General features: G+C 40.3%; 1 protein-coding gene across 7 annotated transcripts; it reads right to left on the minus strand.

Annotated features, from left to right (window-relative positions):
* Nucleotides 1-46: 46 nt before the first annotated feature.
* On the minus strand, nt 47-21,803 carry nhej1 (nonhomologous end-joining factor 1). Of its 7 annotated transcripts, none has more exons than XM_072683924.1 (10): nt 21,552-21,803; nt 18,035-18,868; nt 15,296-15,511; nt 13,779-13,997; nt 13,513-13,651; nt 10,764-10,856; nt 9,693-9,751; nt 1,913-2,102; nt 1,748-1,830; nt 47-1,610 (listed from the first exon to the last, which is right to left on the minus strand). In XM_072683924.1, exons 3-10 carry the CDS (start codon nt 15,479-15,481, stop codon nt 1,524-1,526), a joined length of 1,056 nt encoding a protein of 351 aa, XP_072540025.1. In that variant the 5' UTR covers nt 15,482-15,511; nt 18,035-18,868; nt 21,552-21,803; the 3' UTR covers nt 47-1,523. The 7 variants fall into 7 exon arrangements, with proteins under 7 accessions (XP_072540025.1, XP_072540023.1, XP_072540022.1 ...); XM_072683922.1 differs by having other exon boundaries at nt 19,184-21,803; XM_072683921.1 differs by lacking the exons at nt 18,035-18,868; nt 21,552-21,803 and adding exons at nt 15,642-15,793; nt 17,709-18,024.
* Between the last annotated feature and the right edge of the window lie 476 nt (nt 21,804-22,279).

Raw genomic sequence — 22,279 nt, forward strand, 5'->3', positions numbered from 1 at the left:
AAAGTTATGTGACATCCAGACATCTTTAATCTAGATTTATTGTCAGGTTTGGCTGATACAGTTGAAACCAGAAGTTTACATGCACTATATAAAAAGACACATATGCATTTTTTTCTCACTGTCTGACATGAAATCAAAATAAACTTTTCCCAGTTTAGGTCAATTAGGATTACCCAAAATTATTTCTATTTGCTACATGCCAGAATAATAAGAGAGGGAATTTTAAAGCAATTTTTATTACTTCATAGTCAAAAGTTTAAGTAGATTTTATTAGTATTTGTTATCATTGCCCTGTATGATTTATGCTGTATCATTGATCATGCCCTGTATCATTGCACTGTATGACTTAGGTCAAACATTTTGGATATTCTTCCACAAGCTTCTCACAATAGTTGGCAGGAATTTTGGACCATTCCTCCTTACAGAACTGGTGTAACTGAGCCATGTTTGTTGGCTGCTCTGCTTGCACATGCCTTTTCAGCTTTGCCCATACATGTTTGGGATTGAGAGCATGGCTTTGTGATTGCCACTCCAAAACATTGACTTTCACCCACTTTGTAACCAGTTTGGTAGTATACCTCGGGTCATTGTCCATTTGGAAGACCCATTGGTGCCTTAATTTCCTGGCTGATTTCTTGAGATGTTCCTTTAGTCTTTCCACATAATGTTCTTTCCTCATGATGCCATCTATTTTGTGAAGTGCACCAGTCCCTCCATGTTTCACAGTTGGGATGGTGTTCCCAGGCTTGCAAGCTTTCCCCCTTTTCCTCCAAACATAACAATGGACATTATGGCCAAACAGTTACATTTTTAGTTTCGTCAGACCACAGGACATGTCTCCAATAATTGAGGTCTTTGTCCCTCTGTGCATTTGCAAACATTAATCTGGCTTTTTTATGTTTCTTTTGGAGTAATGGCTTCTTCCTGGCAGAGTGGCCTTTCAGCCCATGTCGATACAGTACTCGTTTCACTGTGGATAATGACACACTCTTACCAGCTTCAGCCAGCATGTTCACAAGGTCTTTTGCTTTTGTTCTTGAGTTGATATGCACATTTCGGACAAAAGCAACTGATCCATGGTGCCTGATATGCGATAAATAGGTCCTTCAAACTTCAAAGCATTAGAAACATCCCCAAACCATTATGCTTGCACTTCCACGTTTTACAGTCTTCACAGGGTAATTAAAAACAGTTTTGCTCTTATCTGTCCATAGAATGTTGCAGCCCTTCGCTTTAGGCCAGTCAATGTGTTCTTTGGCAAAGTGTAACCTTTTTAACACAGCTTTTTTTTTTTTTTTTTTTTTCTTCATGTTCTTTTTTAACAGGGTGTTATTACAAATAGTTTGGTTTTTATTCTCTTTATTTACATAAACTGGAACAGGTATGGTGGACAGTCAATTACAACATACAAAACACTCAAATCAATAATAATAATAATAATAAAAAAATCCAACTTATTTTAGATTTCTTAATTAAAGGTTAAGTGACGTTGATGAGAAAGAAAAAAAAAACGTGGGTCAGCATCATCGAAAGAGTCCCACAGCTTTCTTTTTCTTGGGACGTACAGTCGAGACGTCTACAGGTGCAGCAGCAGGTATAAGTGGCAAAGTCTATTTAAAACAGTTTATAATAATGACTTATAGTAATAGTCCTCAAATATGACTCTTTCCAACAGAATGGGGTTCTAGGACTGAATGGCATACACTAAAAAAAAAAAATGATTATGCAGAAGTGAAAAACATCAAACCTGTTCAATGTCAGCTTCCTGGGTTTTTTCAAATGGCTTCTGGACAGCTTTTTGATTAGACACAGAAGAAACAGGCCTCAGACCTACAAAGCAATACAACCAATGGAAATAGTGGAGCAGCATAAATGGATTTCTGACAGTTAAACGTATCATGAAAGAACTAACCTGCAGGCACACTGCCCTGGTTCTGGTCATGTGCGATGTGTTCAGGGACAAAACTTAAGATGTCTGCTGAAGCAGAGACAGGGCGTTTGCGCTTTTGGTCGCTTCTTACAGTATTCACAGCCACATATAGCTCTTGCAACTCAGAGTCAAACTCTAGGCAATCCTGAAGCGCACTCATCTGAGGAAGAGTCTATGAAAGAACACAATATATTATCATCAAGACATTTCACCTTTTAAAAGGTACACTCTGAATGTTAGGAATAAAACATTTTAACACACACACACACACACACACCTCCAAGGACTTGTCGAAATGTCATGTAAGCAACTTCTGCTTTTGTACAAGTCACACAAGACACATGGTCACTGATTAGACTTTGTATGTCTGTCCAACAATGCTAGTCAGACATAGACATGCACAATGTGGACTATATACACTGTTAAAAAAATAAATAAAGGGAACACTTAAACAACACAATAACTCCAAGTAAATCAAACTTTTAGACAACAGGTGGAAATTATTGGCAATTAGAAAGACACTCAATAAAGGAGTGGTTCTGCAGGTGGGGACCACAGACCACTTCTCAGTACCTATGCTTTCTGGCTGATGTTTTAATCACTTTTGAATGTTGGTGGTGCTTTCACACTCGTGGTAGCATGAGACGGACTCTACAGCCCACACAAGTGGCTCAGGTAGTGCAGCTCATCCAGGATGGCACATCAATGCGAGCTGTGGCAAGAAGGTTTGCTGTGTCTGTCAGCGTAGTGTCCAGAGGCTGGAGGCGCTACCAGGAGACAGGCCAGTACACGTGGAGGAGGCCGTAGGGGGGCAAAACCCAGCAGCAGGACCGCTACCTCCGCCTGCCAGAGCCATGCAAAATGACCTCCAGCAGGCCACAAATGTGCATGTGTCTTCACAAACTGTTAGAAACCGACTCCATGAGGATGGTATGAGGGCCTGACGTCCACAGATGGGGGTTGTGCTCACAGCCCAACACCGTGCAGGTGTGCTCTTCACAGATGAAAGCAGGAGCACGTGACAGTCTGGAGACGCAGTGGAGAGCGATCTGCTGCCTGCAACATCCTTCAACATGACCGGTTTGGCAGTGGGTCAGTAATGGTGTGAGGTGGCATTTCTTTGGAGGGCTGCACAGCCCTCCATGTGCTCGCCAGAGGTAGCCTGACTGCCTTTAGGTACCGAGATGAGATCCTCAGACCCCTTGTGAGACCATATGCTGGTATGGTTGGCCCTGGGTTCCTCCTAATGCAGGACAATGCTAGACCTCATGTGGCTGGAGTATGTCAGCAGTTCCTGCAAGATGAAGGCATTGAAGCTATGGACTGGCCCGCCCGTTCCCCAGACCTGAATCCAATTGAGCACATCTGGGACATCATGTCTCGCTCCATCCACCAACGTCACGTTGCACCACAGACTGTCCAGGAGGTGGCGGATGCTTTAGTCCAGGTCTGGGTGTTCAGCGGCTCTAGTTTGCGGTTCATGTTCAGGCAAAGTTCCAAGGCGCCCCACGTTTAAGGCAGTACGCTGCAAAGTCAGGTTAGGTCGGCCTTGCCTTTTGGTCTAGCGGCTGGTTCCCAGCCTCCCTCCTTTTGTACACAGAGCACGGCTCTGTCCTTGGTTTTGGTATCTCCCCTTTAGTTCTCCCCCTAGTTCCACTCTCGATCAGCTCCCTGCTCCTCCCAGTCCCAGGTTTGTTTTGTTCGCCATTTTGGGTTGTCACGTTTTGGTTCCGTTCATGGTTTTGCCCACGTTGCTGCACTTCATGTTTTCTTATCCCTTTGTTTTTTGTTTGGTTTTGTAAATAAATCGTCTTGCTTTGATCTCAATCTCTGCGAGTGGTCATCCCTTCAGGTCTGGCCTCAGCTGTTTGTATGCGGCTAGCATGTCCTTACAGTCCACATCCGCTGCAGACTTCACACACAATATGTCTCTATGCTGACCCACATTATAACATAATGCTAATATTTTACCCGACACTTTTAACATTTTAACCTCATTGAAGAAAATGCCCATGAAGCGTTGATCTGAAATTACCATTTTATATACATGGTAAAGAAATAGTATTATTAACATACAAATCGATGACTGACACCAGGATAACAGAAAGTATGATCAATCAGTCTAAACTTTCAACAAATTACAAAACAGGAAAATAGAGGCAACAGAATTGATCAAACTATCAAAACAATTATTTATGCACAATACATCCTCGGCCTGATATAGTATTTGCCAGATGCGGATTTTAGTTATCAGCTTGATCTTGGAATTGTAGCCAATAGCCAACAACACGCAGGGTGAAAATGTCTGCTGTGAGGTAGTCCTTTACTGGACTTGATGATGGTACCCTTAATTTATTATTTTGTTGCACAACCTTTTGAGGCAATGACTGCAATCAAACGATTCCTGTCAATGAGACCTCTGCCCCTCTCAGCAGGTATTTTGGCCCACTCCTCATGAGCAAACTGCTCCAGTTGTCTCAGGTTTGAAGGGTGCCTTTTCCAGACGGCATGTTTTAGCTCTTTCCAAAGACGCTCAATAAGTCAGGGCTCATAGAAGGCCACTTCAGAATAGTCCATAGTTTTTTCTCCTAGCCATTCTTGGGTGTTTTTAGCTGTGTTTTGGGTCATTATCCTGTTGCAAGACCCATGACCTGCAACTGAGACCAAGCTTTCTGACACTGGGCAGCACATTTCTCTCTAGAATCCCTTAATAGTCTTGAGATTTTATTGTACCCTGCACAGATTCAAGACACCCTGAGCCAGATGCAGCAAAGCATCCCCAGAACATAACAGAGCCTTCTCCATGCTTCACAGTTAAGACAGTGTTCTTTTCTTGATAAGCTTACACTTTCTGTCTGTGAACATAGAGCTGATGTGCCTTGGCAAAATATTCTATTTTTGTCTCATCTGACCACAGCACATTCTCCTAGAGGCTTTGGGGCTTGTCAACATTTTTTATGATTTGTTTTCAACAATGGTGTCTTCCTTGGTCGTCTCCCATGAAGCCACCCCCACAGGCTATAAATATGTACATAGCCCTAGATTATCAGGCAGAGGAGGTGGAGTATGTATATTCTATCAGAATACACTAGAGATTATTCAAAAACACTGTAACACCTTCACTTCTTTTGAGCTTATCTACATTAATATATCAAATCCGGCCACAAATAAAAATGTTTTCTCACTGATTAATATTTATAGGCCTCCAGGGCCCTACTCTGAATTTTTAAAAGAATTCAGTAATTTTTCTGCAGACTTGGCAGTGTGCAGTGACAAAGTTATAATAGTAGGAGACTTTAATATTCACTTTGAAAAAGCAGACGATCCATTAACAAAGGCGTTTGTATCAATTTTAGATTCTGTTGGCATTATACAAAACGTAACTGGACCCACACATTACTGAAGTCATACCCTAGATTTAGTCCTGACCCTGGGTGTTAGCATTGATCAGCTAAATATTCTACCTCAAAGCTCAGTAATATCAGATCATTATCTAATCTCCTTTGAGCTACATCTTAGGCAAAATGTAAATTCTTCTCCCCAACACTGCCTAAAGCGCACAATAACCCCAGTGACAGCTGTACAGTTTACTAAAAATCTCCCACCCATATCGACCTTAGCTTACACTCCGTCAGACCAAACGGAGCTCGTTAAATTAACAAACGATCTAGAGAATACCCTCCGATCAACCTTAGACAAAGTAGCACCGTTCAAAAATAAAATTATGAGGCAAAAAAGGCTCGCACCGTGGTACAGTGATCAAACTCGTACCTTAAAACAAACAGTGCGGAAACTAGAGCGTAAATGGCGGACGACCAAACTAGAGGTGTTCCACTCTGCGTGGCAGGACAGCCTTAGTCAATATAGAAAGGCACTCATTAAAGCTCGCTCAGTGTATCTGGCCTCGCTGATCTAGAAAAACAAAAACAATCCCAGAGTTCTTTTTAATGAGATCTCTAAACTTACTAAAAGCCAGGCAGATACTCAACCCCAGATCCCAACATCTTTAACTAGTCATGTTTTTATGGACTATTTTAATAATAAAATAGAAAATATTAGACAACAAATCCAACCCTGCTTATTAAATCAAACATGGCCGTCACCTGATGTAGTTGCTTTAGAACAAAACTTAGTTGTAGAACAAAGGCTGGAAGCCTTCTACCCACTTCCACAGCCTGAACTAGAAAAAATTATATCCTCAGCTAATTGTACAACATGTACACTCGACCCGATTCCCTCTAAATTGCTAAAAGAAATTCTCCCAATTATAATCGGACCTCTTTTAACAATTGTAAATTCATCCCTTAGCCTTGGGCATGTACCCCAAACCCTTAAAATAGCAGTTATAAAACCTTTAATCAAAAAACCAAATCTTGATCCTAGCGTATTATCTAATTATAGACCCATCTCAAACTTAACATTCGTATCTAAGATATTAGAAAAAGTTGTGGCCCAACAACTCTACTTATACCTGAGTAAAAATTACATGTATGAAAAATTCCAGTCTGGATTTAGACCCAATCACAGCACAGAGACAGCCCTAGTGAAGATTACGAATGATCTCCTTCTTGCCTCTGATCAAGGCTACGTATCTTTATTAGTCCTACTAGACCTTAGTGCAGCCTTTGATACAATAGATCATTCTATATTACTAGAAAGATTAGAGAAAATGGTTGGAATCACAGGGACAGCCCTATCATGGTTCCAATCATATCTAACGGGACGCTTCCAATTTGTAAAGATAAATGATTTATCCTCAAACTACGCAGAAGTAAGATATGGAGTCCCGCAAGGCTCAATTTTAGGACCACTATTATTTATACTATACATGTTACCACTGGGCTCAGTTATAAGCAGACATGGCGTTAATTTCCATTTCTATGCAGATGACACACAGCTCTATATATCAGCCAAACCTGACGATAAATTTAGACTACAGAAAATGGAGGACTGTGTAAAGGATATAAAACTCTGGATTTCACATAACTTCCTTCTCCTCAACAGTGACAAAACCGAAGTTCTCCTTTTAGGTCCAAATGACTCTAGAAATAAACTATCAGACTTAATGTTAGACTTGGCTGATTCTTCTATCATTCCTGGTTTAGCAGCTAAAAATCTTGGCGTCACATTCGACTCAGATTTATCATTTGAGCAACATATAGCTAATATTAGTAGAACAGCCTTTATGCAGCTTAGGAACATCTCCAAACTAAGAAACTCCTTATCACTACAAGACGCAGAAAAGCTAGTACATGCTTTTATTACCTCAAGGCTAGATTACTGTAATGCACTACTGTCAGGTTGTTCCAGCAGGAACCTCAATAAACTTCAGCTGGTTCAAAATGCTGCAGCCAGGGTCCTTACTAAAACTAGAAAATTTGACCATATCAGTCCAGTTCTATCAGCACTTCATTGGCTCCCAGTTAAATTCCGTATCGAATAAAAAAAATTCTTTTATTAACATATAAAGCCCTACATGGCCTCGCTCCTGAGTACCTGCAGGATCTTATAGTATATTACGAACCATCAAGACTACTTAGATCTCAGGGTGCTGGCCTCTTACGCGTTCCCAAAATTCAGAAAACCTCAGCAGGGGGAAGAGCCTTTTCTTATAAAGCCCCCCAGCTCTGGAATAACCTTCCAGATAATGTCCGGGACTCAGACACAGTCTTAATCTTTAAATCTAAGCTGAAAACGTATATGTTTAGTTTAGCTTTTGGTAATGAATGTTTCTTAGACAAGGGCTGCAGGTCCAGGGGTTCGCGGACCCAGGGAATTGTAGTACACTGAGATGCTGGAGCTGTCGTCTCGCTGCTTACACGCGATCACTCAGGTTTGTTGACGGTGGAGCAGATAGATGCTGGTGTTCTCAGGGTACGCCCATGTCCGTGTTACCTTCTGGCTCTCTCCTTTTAATTATGCTGTGATAATCAGACCTGCCGGAGTCGTCAGACATACCCAGATGCTGATTCTCAACATTCTCTGCACTCCATAAAATTCCTTTTAGAACTAACTTCTCTCTCTTTACCTTCCCCGAGTAAATGGCCACCCAGCCCGATCTGCAGGAAGATTGCCCGCTGAGGTCCCCTCTACCTGCGTCTAACCAGCTGCCACCTACCAGTCCGGCCAGCGGGTCCCCCCCCAACCCGCCACCACCCATGGCTCACCCGCAAGCTGCTGCTGCCTGTTTGGTGGCCGTGCTGAAACCTAGATGGACTCGTGCCTGTCTGACACTATTAATATCACCACTATTAACTTTCTGTTGTATCTGCTTTGCTAATTTTTATCATTAATGTTTAAAACAGTCTGGCCAGAGGAGGATGGGTCCCCCTTGTGAGCCTTGGTTCCTCCCAAGGTTTCTTCCTCCAGCTCTGAGGGAGTTTTTCCTTGCCACTGTCGCCGTTGGCTTGCTCACGGGGATCTTTGATGCTTCATGTTATTCCTTTTTTCTTCTCTGTCTCTGTTCTTTATTAAGTACTAATTATGTAAAGCTGCTTTGTGACGACAACAGTTGTAAAAAGCGCTATACAAATAAATTTGACTTGACTTGACAACATAAATAGACTCAAATGACATTCAAGCTATTATTGAGGGCTGTCACGATAACCACACTTTCACAATATCACACTATTAACAAGCGAACCGCAGGGAATGGCAAGCAAATGCCACACCGCGGTGTTCATGTTTTCTCTGTTTTGTAAGATGGAGACAACAGCAGGTTCACTGGACACAAAACCAAACGCAGCTTTACCAGTTTAGACTAGGCACTGTACACAATTTGAGACAAAGCCTGAATGTTCTACATCAGCTATAGGAGTCATGTCAAGGAGTAGATGAAACCATGCACTCAAAGAGATGCTGGTAGTGAAAGAGAGACCACCCAAAACATGGTGGACAGACATCACTCAGAGCGCAGCGCATCACTCAGCACCATCAGAGAGAGTGTTTGGTGTGGTTAGGCATATTGTTAGCCCACTCAGGTCCTCTCTAAACCACACAATTGAGTACATATACATATACAAGGACAGATAGTAAAACCGCATATCGCGATTGTTGAACCACCCTAAATCACTGCAGGGTTAATTCTTTTACCATGACAGCCCTAATTATTGACTATTTTTCACGAGATCAAAAATGAGCAATACACATTATTTTAACAGTCCAGTCTAGTGGAGGTGGTGTAACAGGTTGCAGGGTGGGGTGCACGGATTCATACTGTTGGTATAAAATTCCATCTGTGTGCCTTAGCAGAGATTCATTAGACCTGACTATGTTTTTTCCTGTCTTTAACTGTAAAGTTTTGTTAAGCCTATACCCACTGCAGCTTCAGCATTCTGTTCTTGACTGACATAAGCAGAACCGGACATGGTTTTCTGCTATTGTAGCCCATCTGTCTGAGGGTTCGATATGTTTAGAGCAAAAAAAAAAAAAAAAAAAAAAAAGAGCATGTTTTTTTTCCCCCTGATTGCATCTCTTACCATCAAGGCATTTACATCTACAAAACTGCTGCTCACATGTATTTTTTTCCTTATTACACCATACTGAGTAATATCTAGAGAATGTTGCAGATGAACATTCCAGGAGATCAGTGAGTACATAAATACTCAAACCAGCCCGTATCTCAATAAATTACTTGGTGAGTACATATGGTCATTATACAAGTTAGTTTTGAGGCATATTCATTTTTAATCCCTTAGATTTGTTTAAGATTAGATTATACTTTTTCTTATACTTAGATTAAGTATAAGAAAATGCTTCTCACCTGAGCAATAAAGTTCTCTCGAAATGTCTCTCCCTCAAATGGCTCGGTCTGAAGTCTGCCTGCAGTCACAGATACACAAGCAGTAGTAAAGGGTTAAGTACACAAAATTTAACAGCTGGATACATACACTACTATGCCTGAATGTCAAATAAATCAAAGTATGACATTTAATTGTAATCACAAGCTTTAACAAGTGCTTAGAGAGAAATATTAGAGTTGAATTAAATGCTTTTAAAAGTATTTAGTCAGTGTTTGAAAAAACCAAGCAAATCCACTGTTCAGACATGGCAAGTTTGTACCACCACCTTGCTGCCATGACAGAAAAAAAGTGCAGATGCTTGTCTTTCTATACTTGGGTTTCAAAGGATAGTGGGTCAAACAAAGGCTTACTTGAAGCTAAAAGGGCGAGTAGTATTGGATTTTGATTACTGCCATCAAGCACGGAGGGGCTGGTCCGTCTTAGCTTTGTGGGCTAGCATCAGAGTTTTAAATCTGATGCAGGCAACTATAGGAAGCCAGTGATATGACTGCAGTAATGGAGTGATGTAGGAAGGAGCCAGGCAAGAAGGCATTGCAGTACTCAAAACCTGAGATGACAAGGAACTTGAGCACCTGGGTGGTGTCCCTAGAGAGAAAGGGTTGAATTGCCCAGGTACTGTAGAGGATTTTTTCATGGCCAAGTCAGGTATTCAACATGAGTCATGAGCAAGATCACAGAGATCAAAGGAGGACCTGTAGTTCTAGGAACACCCAGCAGCTCAGCTGAGCTTCAGGTAGAAACCTTGGTCTCACAAGGTGCAAAAGCAGGATGAACTGAGTTTCATAAGGATGTCCAGTATTTCAACAAATTTAAACAATGTTAACCAAGGGAACAGGAGCATGATAAATAACAAAAACATAGTGTAGGGGTAAAGATACCGTAACAACAGGGTTTTCAAAATAGAAAAGAAAGATGGAAAAAAAATGTTAGGGTTAAACACGCCTTTAAAAGTAATCCACATCTCAGTTACAGGCAGGACGTTGAGTGAATAAACAAATGCAAAAAATAAAAAGTCTACATTCTAAACTCACTGCAAATTGGCAATTGCCTTCCAGTCACCATGAAATGCACAGTGCCATCCTTCACATGCACATGCACGTTCTGACTTGAATTAGGAGCATTAGCTGGAAGGAACGAAGCGTTAACATAGATTAAACAGCCAGCCAACATTATATTAAAGTCATGAATAGCTTAGTATCACTTTAAACTTACAGTCATTGCTTTCTGACTGGTTAATGCAACAGGTTGAACCAGATGACAGTACTATAAACTTACATGAAAATAGAACACTTTCTCTTTATGTTCAGATTTCCGGTAGTGCAAAAATTTTTTTTACTTCCGTGTACATTAAAACAAAGGTTCCGCTATCATGAAACCATATGAAACAGTGAAAGATTAACAAACACTTTTTTAAGGTTACTTAAGAACAAGTCTAACAATATTCATATAAAACATTCTATTGTTTTAGATTATAACATTTCATGAACATCTATAACAAAGTTAATCTAGAATATTAGGTAAAACTCCAAAGTGGCTCTGTGCTTACATGTATGGATAGAAACATTTATCAACATACGTTTGACCAATTTCCACAATTAAAATATTATAATATTTAATTACAAATATACTTAAAAAATAAGTATACTGACTTATGTTGATACAGTTATTAGACTTGAAATAACATCCCAGAATAGTAAGTATCCAATGGTTTTATTTGGAACTAAACACATATGTAGTCTTCTGCAAATGTTTGGGCATTCTTGGTAAAATGACACATTGATCAATAAGTATTAAACACAGCTGATTTACTGAAAATATTTACTTTTATTTACATTTACAAACATTTGGGTACCTTACAGAGTCAGTAACACTTACTTTGGCACAGCTTGCAAATGGCTTTTTGTAAAAAGCTAAACGTATTTTAGTTCTAATTGCAGTTGTGGATCAGCGGTTAGAGCACTGAAGACAGGGTTTGCTACCCTGGTTTGGCATGCTGCCACTGTTGGACTATATGCTACTATAAAAGTTTGTTATATATTATATAAAATTACAGTGTGTGTAACAAGTGTTCATTACATTACATTAAATTTTTCATGACTTTTAAGTACTTTTCAGTAAGTTATTTTCAAGGACTATTCAGTACCGGAATTTATCATGTTTATTTTCCATGACTTTCCAGGTTTGCTCACTAGGTCTCCGGGTGGTCCAGCGGACAAAGTCGCTGCCATGATCAGAAGATCATGGTCATGCTGCTAGCCATCAGCAGCCAAATTTGAGGGGGGCTCAGCGGTTAGAGCTGTGGGTTCGGCAAGCTGCCACTGTTCAGCACGTGAGCAAGGCCTTTCACCCTCTCTGCTCCCTAGGTTGGCTGCCCACCGCTGTGTGTGTGCTCACTGCCCCTAGGTCACTAGTATGTGTTCACTACCACAGATGGGTCAAATGCGGAGGACACATTTCGCTGTATATAGTACAGTGACAGATACAGATATGTGTGTGTTCACTGCATGGATGAGGCCAAATTCCATCCGTGTCAAACACAAATGCTGCATATGGTTATCTTGTCTTGATATATTCTTGGTTTGCCTTTTTGCAAAGCTTATTTAAAGTATATATTTACACAATTTCTAAAAACGTTTGGCCAAAAAGTTGTCTGTTTTTCATGTGACATACAGAAAGTCAAGATCTCAGTTAGGGCTTCCTTCTTATAACTCTTCCATGAAGATTGTATGAGCAAGCTTTACTCAGCTAAACATTCATGCAGATTCCTGGATGTCTATACAAATCAAGCTGAAATTCTTTCTACAGCCTTCCCTTACAAGCTCAACGTCAGACAGACAACCAGCTATCAATTACCTTTGTAAGGTAATTGGTTTGGAAAGGTCAGATAATTAATAAAGCTGGTTTGCTTCTTAAGGTCTGAGACGTTGTCTAAAAGCTTCCGCATAGGCCATACTGATTACTTTTTTTTTGTAACGAAACAGTATCTGTGCATTACAATTTGCTTGTTTTATGTTTGATTAGAAACAGAGGCTGTTCTCAATACAAAAGACTAAATACATCATTTGACCACCAGGCCTTCCTGGAGTTTGAGGTATGCTTTGGATAATTGTCCTGTCGGAGGTTTCAATGATGTCTAATTTTGGGCTCTATAGTAAAAGGTTCATGTTTAAACATGAATTAATATTCAACATGGGGCTTTTTCCAGATTCTGCTTCCTGTAATCAGCTGCAAGAGTTAGTGGCAATAATAAGGCACATTTTAATGCAATAAAACTATTAGAATTTTACTTAATTTTAGATCAAATTTGCTGTAGTAAGCTATAAAAACAGGGCACTCCAGAATGTTTTACAGTCTGTGACCATACAGTAAAAAAAGCTATTGCATTTTCAGAATTTAAAACATTCATTAAATGTTCAACACAATGATTTCTTCAAATCCTGCTTCCTGTAGTAAGTTGCAGTAACATAGCATTTTTCATGCATTTGGTTTTCCAATTTTGGGTCCACCAGTAAATAAGGTAGAGATTTATTTATGTTCAAAACACTGAAAATAAATTCTAGAGTTTACTGAAATTTTAACTGCTGTAGTTACACCAATATGGCACTCTTTAATGAATTTGGTGTTACAATTTTGGGCCTTACACTATAGATACTGGATTCAGGACTTGTACATAAGGATGTGAACTTTGATGATGGTACCTTGAAGTGAAGATCCACTTAATGCGCTATTCAGTTCAGGATAAAAGCCATTAAAATTGTCAAATGTAGGGAAAAGCCATACCTCTACTGAGCACAGATCCATTCTCTCGATAGTCTTGTATCTCTGCATCTTTCCTAACAAGCAGAGCGGCCAGCTCTCCAACCTGTCTCTGCAGTACACGAGTCACAGCTAACAGGGGGCGCATCATCTGTTTGGATACCTTTCACAAAGGACATGACAATATACATACATTACACATTTCAAACCTACATTATAAGTTGTCCTAAAGCTCAAAGTAATCTTACAGCTAGACTACTTAATTCTCAGACACAAAACACAGATCATACCACTGCTATAGGTGCAGGGGTGCAGCGGAATTCCCAGTAGAAGGGGAGTCCTGCTAGCTCACTTTTGAGTTTGACAGTCAGATGGCTGCTGTGATGCTCGAGGAAGAAGTGTGACAAAGTGTTCAGGGCATTTGACTGTCCAGAGAAACAAGGTGTGGCCACAGAGCACAGGTGAGCAAAGAACGCCTCTACTGGAGCCTTCAAGCGCTTATTTAGATCCTGAGAGAGAGAGAGAGAGAGAGAGAGAGAGAGATTATCTTACAGTTACTACACTATGTGCACAATTAGGCAGGTCTTTTTTTTGAGGACTATTTTTATTAATCACCAACTACAGTTCTCTTGGTTAATCCAAAAGGTTAATAAACCTCAAACATGAATGTTTAAGAAAGTAAAAGTGAGGTTTTGCAGGAGTGACCACAGCCTCCCAGACACTGTTCAGAGAGGTGTATTTTCCTTCATTGTAAATCTCCCTTTTAATAATTGCTCGCAAGTTTTCAATTAGGTTCAGGTCAGGTGAGGAAGGGGTGCACGTCATATTTTTTTTAAATATTTAATGCCTTTACTGGCTAGCCATGCAGATGAGTACTTGGATGCATGTGATGGAGCATTGTCCTGCATAAAAATAATTGTCTTTTTGAAAGATGCTTCCTGTACCACGTTTTTTTACTGTTCCTGTACCACTGCTTAAACATAGTGTCTTCTAAAAACTGGCAGTAGGCTTGGGAGTCGATTTTGAGCCTTTTAACCCGAAAATGTCCAACCAGCTCATCTTTAAATCATACTAGTACCCCACTTCCACCTTGCTGGTGTCTGACTCGAAGTGGAGGTCTTTGTCCGTTACTGATCCAGCCATGAGCCCATTCATCTGGTTCGTCAAGAGTCACTATCATTTCATCAGTCCAAAAATCTGTCTTCTGATATTTCCAGGACCAGTCCAGACGCTTCAGGTTATGTGTCTTGTTCAATAGGGGTCGGGTTTCAGCCTTCCTTACCTTGCCATGTTTTTGAACACTGAACATCTTGTAATTCTTGGTACTCCAGGTAGGTTGCAGGTGACAGAACTGGAAGATATTGGGTTCCTGGTAGCTTCAGGTTTAATCCTTCTCAAATCCATTGCAGTTATTTTGCGCTTTTTTAAAAAACATTTTTCTGGCGACCCTGTTGACAATTTGCAACAAAAAGTTTGATCTGTGATCTTAGCAATTTCAAGAGTGCTGCATCCCTCCAAGAGACTTTTGGTAATTTTTGACTTTTCAGAGTCAGTTAAATCTCTTTTTTGGCCCATTCTGCCTAAAGAAAAAAGCTGCCTAATATTGTGCACACCTTGATATAGGGTGTTGATCTCTTTAGGCCACACCATCCCTCATTACACAGACTTAAATCCATTTAGCATTCAAATTTATCCAGTTTGGAGTTAGAAAATATGCCTCAGAATGATAATATGGTCAAAATACTCTAATAATTGCCTAATTGTGCACACAGTATATGTTGCATGAGTTACATGTTAATATTCTTACCTGTGCTCGACTCTGGATGCTGTCTTTGCTCATTTCTTCCTCCCAAATGTTAGACAAGTCGCTCAAAAGCACTCGATATTCAATATTGCCAAAAAAAGCTTTGGCCAGCAGTTTAGAATTCCCTACAGTCACTGGCACCCATGGCAATGCTGAAACAGCTGCTTCAGAGTGATTCATGCTCTCCATACCACAATGAAAATTCCTGGACAGTGGTTTCTACAACAGGAAAGAGAGTAGGGATGGGCACTACATTGATATTTTAAAATCAGGAAACACAGTATGGGCTGAGGCAATATTATTTATATTGAGTTTGTGAATAAAATCCTGTTCCAATCTTGCAGAATACCTTTTGTCTGCTCTCCCATTGTACCCACTCCCACTGTGATCACAATTATGTTTGACCCTCACACATTGCCAGTGTACAACATGCTTCTTTGGCTCCCAGCCGTGGCGACAGAGATGGTTAAGCTGCTGCAGATATTTTTTTTTGCCAGCTTTCTGACGCACCATGCAGAGTCCATAGCAAAGGGAAAAAGTAGAAGAGAGCCTCTACAAAATTCTCTAGTAAATAATCTCATTGAAGTAAAGATATGATGCAGTTGTAAACTAAGTGTCAAAAATTTAAAAACTGCCAGCATATTAATATACCATTTAGTACATGATGCTTTTTGTACATACTGTTGTCATGACCATTTTATTAACTTGACTACTACACTTTGGCAATTTACATACAAGTACACCACATGTCTATATTACACACCCTTATATTTTACTGAAAATTGAAAATCAGAAAGTTAGAAGCAAAAAACACCCAATGGCAACTGCCCTAAAGTGAACACACGTTGATAAACAGATATCATAGTGCTGTTGCCCCACACTACACCAAACAACCTTTCCTGCTGCAGAGAGCTGGCAACCAAAGGAGCAGAATCAGCAGTTCAAACTCAACAGATCATACGATTCCAGATGTTATAACTATTATAAATGTTCACCCAAAGCAAACACCAGAACATCACCAAAACATTAACTGTCTGTGTTTCATTTAACAAATGTCTTCTTTTGGTTTTTGATTCTTGCTGTGACACATATGTTGTTCAGTCCTAAAGATAAGGAGTTTTTTTTAAACAAGCAAAACAGTCCTAAAGATCCTAGTTTTGCCAGACCGCCACTGGCTGCATAGACTTGCTTTTGGGACCAAAATATATGCTCTTTATTTTTGTAGCATAAAATATCTATTGTAATTCATGTGCCAAAGTGAGGTACCATCACTAAGGTAGTTACTTACTACTTAGCAAAAGGTATGTTTCCCATCTCAACAGTTGAGCAGGATGGCTTTAAAAGCCTTATTAAAACTCACTAGGTAATACAAATTGCCCTGTCGCAAATATTTTGCACAAGAAGCACTGCCTAACACTTCTGCTCAGGTCAGTACCCTTTTTGTCTGTATCGCTGTATCGAGTAACACATTTTACGTTAACTGACTGTGAGCCATATTTCAGAGTACATTCAGCTACTTTAGGTTGCACCCATTGCTGACACACAGCTTGTGTAGGCCTTGTATAAAAGTACTGCCAATAGAACTCTGGAGCAGATAAACCTCTATCTATTGGCTCTTTGCTTAATGCCAGGTATGGGCTAGATCGTTATAAAGCCTCTCCAGCACTGAACTGTGGAGAAGTGGAACTGTGTTTCTCTCAGCCCCGACCCCTACCCCACTGTAAGTCGTATACCTACACTCTGCCAATATATCTAGATATGTTTTATTGTAATTCTATTAAGTTTATTGGATTTTGTTTTTTAAATATGCTTTGTTTCACAAAAGTGACATGTGACCTGCCTTTGAATAGTTCAATTAAATGTCTAATACAATTTGCTTTTCTTGATATTGTATGATCTGTTAGCCATGTGGATTCACATACTTGTAAGTTTTACCAATACAGTACTCTCTAGTCAATGGCCCGAATTACTGTAATTGACAAAGCTTACAAGCATGTAAATCAGGCAAAATAAAACTGCTGAAAGGGAAGGTTCGTTTAACTGTTCTGACGCAGCCTTTATCACAGTTCATAGTTATCATAATCCTGCAGTTGTTAGGAAATGGATAAGACATCGCATGACAATAGAAACCTGTAAGCTAGCTATAACCTGCAAGCTTTTTTAATTCTCCTACTAGCACTTCGTTAGCTAGTTAGGCGAGAGAGCTAGATAAAGTTCAGAGCTAGAAAACTGTTTTGGTATGAAACTGTCTAGCTAGCTATGTAGATTGAAGCAGTTTGAAAATACCAGTAACGTTCTGAGAACGTGTCCTGTAAATATGAGTTGAAACGTTGAAAGAGGGACTTAGAAACAGTTAATGTGACGATTTAGTGGAAGGGTAGATTACGTCGAACAAAAACAAAACAGCTGTACTCACTGTTTCCAAAGTCCCAAAAGTCATAGAGTCAAGGCTCGCTAAATGCTGTTCAGTTTTGCCCAATTTTTGAAACACAGCTGTAAAAGGCGTCTGTTTCTAATAGACCTTTAACGACCCACAATAGCTAGCTAGCTAGCTAGTTACTTTACGCGCGGAGCAAAACAAAACAAAAAGAGATGCTGCAGTCGGAAAGTCAGTTAAGAAATGTACAGGAGCGTTAAATAATCTAGTGCTATCTTTTTTGAACATAGGATATAAACGTTATCTCAATCAGATCTTCTACACTAAATGACTCTGTATACCAGTGCTAGAAAGATCAGCCCTACCTCGTCACTTTGCGAGGCATCTAACTACGGTTGTGGGGACCGTTCCGATGCTTGCACTATCCCCCAATCTAACTAAATAAAGCGTTCCGCTTAGGTTTAGAAACTGAGGAAAATGTAAATTGCACTCGAACGGTCAAACAACGGCGAAACTCGGGATACACATGAGATGTACACCTTTTAAACCAATGCAAAACTAAAGACCTGGCAGGGTTTGTCTAATATAACCAACACAACCGTCTAATGGGCATTCCGACGCAGCACTGATTGTTTTATGAGCAACGTAAACAAAAAGCGCGTGCATTTTGGCAACGAACGTTGAGATTTGTTCAGTCTGAAAGCTGTATATTTTCCTTCATAATGATTTATGTGTCCTGATTAAGATTATATTAATAAAATGCCAGTGCAAAACTGTATTTCCCACTAAGTAAAGTAAAATATATGTTATTAGTTATTAATTTGAGTTACTTAAAATATTTTAAGTAACTCAAATTACCCCCACACATAAGCTTTTAAATTATACCCTTTTCCTAAACTAGTTTATAATTTTTAATTCAGATAGTCAAACAAATATACTACTAATATAAATAATAAAATTATGGTGTAGTATAACTTAATATAGTCATGGCAGTGATGTTAAGAGTAATGAGAGTTAATAGTGGTAATATAGAGAGTCCATTTAGGTTGGTCATTAGGCAGGTAGCAGTGGTAGAAGGGTGTGCTGCTGGTCTGGCATGGGTGGTGGTGGCGGTCCTGGTGGTCTGACGCAGGTAGAGGTCAGTCTGACCAGCAGTCAGTCTTCCATCAGGTCGGGCTGGATGAGTGGGTGACCATTTACTTTAAGAAGGTAAAGAGACAGAGTTAGGCCTGAATGGATTTATGGAGAGCAAGACGACAGCACAAGCATCTCAGTATACTACAATACCTTGTGTCCGTAAACCCCTGGACATACAATCTTTATCTAAGGGGAAACATTAATTACCAAAAGCTAAATTAAACATAAGTTTTCAGCCTAGATTTGAAGATTGAAACAGTGTCTGAGTCCCAAACATTATCTGGAAGGTTATTCCAGAGTTGGGGGGGCTTTATAAGAAAAGGCTGTTCCTTCTACACAGGTTTTCTGAGTTTTGGGAACAAGTAAGAAACCAGCACCCTGAGATCTATGTAATCTTGATGGTTCATATGTAGTAAGATCAGCAGGGTAGTGGAGAGCCAGGTCTGGCAGTACCAGGATGGAACAGTTGGAACTGGGCATCTCAATACATGAGAAAGAAAACAGAAAGGAGTGAAAACAAGGAGTTAGGAGGAGCACAGTAATTGTGTTTGGTTGAATTATAGATGTATTTAGGAAAGGGTGGTACCTTCAGCCATTGCTAACCAGGAATGACAAATTTGGGATTTCTATGGGAATATCTTTTATGTATATGTAATGTATTTAGTAACCTTTGTTTTGTGTTCGAAGGAGAAGAATGCAGAGACTGGCCTAGAGACCTTCTAGGACCTCTACTGTATTTGTATAGAGGTCATGCCTGGCCAGGCATGGCAGAGGAAAACCAGTAAACACTTGCAGGGATGGGACAATGCAAGACTTTAATAAGCACAGTTAGGGCAAAACAAACAAGTTTACAAACAAGATGGGATAAACCAAGACAGCAGCAACTGAGGGACAAAACCAACAAACAATACAAACTTAACCAATCAGACTGGACTTTAACAAAAGAACAGCAGACTGGGAATAGAAAGGAGCTTGAGGATACTAGCTAGCACTTAACAAAACCGAGCAGGATAACGAAAAACTACTGAGCCTAGCTCAGGAGGGGGCAGGGGCATAAGGAGAACAGAAAACCACCTGCAGCGCCAAGGTGCTAAACAGGGCCGGGATATAAATAACAAAAAGCCACAAGCCAGGCTTAGGCGTACACAAACAAAACACCAGGACACCCAGGGGAAAAAGGGCTAAGTGCTAATAAGCACAGCTAACACAGAAACCAAACAATAACAAAAGCAGGTTAACCCAAGATAAAACAGAGCACAAGAGACGTTGCCAAGAAGGGCACTACTTGAGCAGGTCGTGGAAATCTCTGGACCTTGGAAGATTCAATGAATTCACGGTTCATTAAAAAGCCTGAAGCTTTTGTAGCCACCGTCCCAGGTGTTGTGCATGAGGTTAACGAGGGGGGAAGTGGCTGCAGTGCGCATGCTCAGCCACTCTCCAGAAGTTTGGCGGCTGATAGGGCTCTGGGATTGCCCCAGCGAAGAGCACGAGGTCCTGACCGTAGAATACTTTCTTTTGCTGTTTGATGCATCATACACACAGAAAGGTGTAACAGACATTATAAATTGTTTATTTGCATTTTTTAAAAACGTTTTACTGTTTGTGTTATGTAATTATACCGCATTTACAATTTGTTTGCGCAGTCATTTTAAAAGTGTCTCTTTACTGGCTTCCTGTAGCTGCCCGCATCAGATTCAAAACCCTAACGCTGGCCTACAAAGCCAAGAACAGGGGAAAAAATAAAATCCATGGAAGAAAACGTCCAGGCTTTTTCTGTCCTGGCACCAAACTGGTGAACGAACTTCCCCTGGGTGTCCGAACGGCAGAGGAGCTCGCCGTCTTCAAACGCAGACTGAAGACCCACCTCTTCCGAGAGTACTTGGGTGAAGAGTAGAGCATCATGGTGTCCTGATTGACTTGTGTTTAGTAGTGTCTAAGCTTAGAGGTATCTTTGAATTTTTAGCCTATTCAAACTGGCTGAGGTTATTCTTGGGTAAATAGCAAAGCACTTTTATACGTGTTGCTCTCACCAAGACAAATTCCTTGTATGTGTAACATACTTGGTGAAATAGAGATTCTGATTCTGAACTCTTTAAGAGTGTACTAAAGAGCAGTACACATGCAAACACTCAGAAGCATCTTGCTCAACATACAAATGGCATACCAGTGATGACATTGATCAGGCCTCCTACTTCTTTGCAAGCGCAGATGTGTAACTAACTAATTACTTCGAACTATTGTTAATGTAATTCAGTAGATTTTGATACATTGTAAGTCACATCTGTTACCAAGTTTAAAAATGTAAACAAAAAACAAGAAAACATTCTATTTTCCCATATTTCTTAGGTAAGACTAAGAAGATAGGGCCATTTGTATTAGATAAACCTAGCCGCCTCTCTCTTAACCACTATCATTTTATATCCCACAGTCACGCTGGCTAGGCTAGACAATGACCAGGAAACACTCGCAGGGACGGTGCAAAGCAAGACAATTTAATAAAACCAAGGATGTAAAAGGATGTAAACAAAACCAGAAGTGGCAGCAAAGTACAGGGTCAAAACGAGAATAGAAAAACTCGGACGGGGCAGAACAGATAAATCACCTGAGGCTGGTAGGTAGCCAGGGAGCTAAGCGAGACTGGGTGAAACAAAAGGAGGGAGGAACACTAGAACATAAAGCGACTGGCAAGGCTAGTAAAACAAAACACAACCCCAAACTGCGCTCGCCAGGCGCAACTAAACTTACTTTACTCGAACACTAGGCAATCAGCCATCGAATCCCACAGGCGACCAACCAGTCAGCAAAGAAGCGAACTCCTTCTGAACAAGCACCGACTCTTAAAGAGCGTAGTCCCGTGAACACCATAAACGAACATAGAATGACCGTAACAACGTTACGTGGCAAGTACAATTCTCAGCACGGAGGAGTCCGCTTAAGATCCCTATATACCCCAGCTCCCAGTTGAGACAAATCAGAACTCATATTAACCGTGAATGAACAACACATGGACTGAACAGAAAACATGGCGTCATACACAAACAGCTGTCAACATAAAAGTCCTTCGTGACTGACGTGAACAAGAGGAACAGAAAGTCTGTGAGCAGGGAAATCAACCAAACAACTAACTTAAAAGTCCCGAGGAGCCTGCGGACCGAAACCGCCCCCGGGGCGGGCGCGGCGATGCGGGCCTGACACCCACTTCCCAAACAAAGCAGCGCCTCTCATTGGTTGCAAAATAGTTCTCTCAACCTAAAGTTAGTAGCCATCCCTCAGTACTCAATAATGACACTGTTCTTATGTGCAATAATTTGAGAGGTGCAATATTTGAACTGCTTTATACAGCATGTTCTATATTTACGATCACAGTTACAGCCTCTTTGCCACTTTATTATATTCATATAATGTATAAACATGTGCATTTATTTTTCTTTTTGATTTACATTTTATTTTAGTGTTTATTTACAGAGTGTTTA

This window comes from Salminus brasiliensis, chromosome 7 (assembly GCF_030463535.1).
Source record: "Salminus brasiliensis chromosome 7, fSalBra1.hap2, whole genome shotgun sequence".
Lineage (NCBI taxonomy): Eukaryota > Metazoa > Chordata > Actinopteri > Characiformes > Bryconidae > Salminus > Salminus brasiliensis.

Bases quoted from the DNA above. Each gene is read 5' to 3' on its own strand.
- nhej1 (XM_072683919.1), bottom strand. From the start codon at position 17,732: ATGACTTTTGGGACTTTGGAAACA. The intron at 9,752-10,763 runs GTGAGTTTAGAA...CTGTGACTGCAG, and splicing joins AAGGCAATTGCCAATTTGCA to GCAGACTTCAGACCGAGCCA. The intron at 2,103-9,692 runs GTGAGAAGCATT...GTTCTTTCATAG, and splicing joins GAGAGAACTTTATTGCTCAG to ACTCTTCCTCAGATGAGTGC.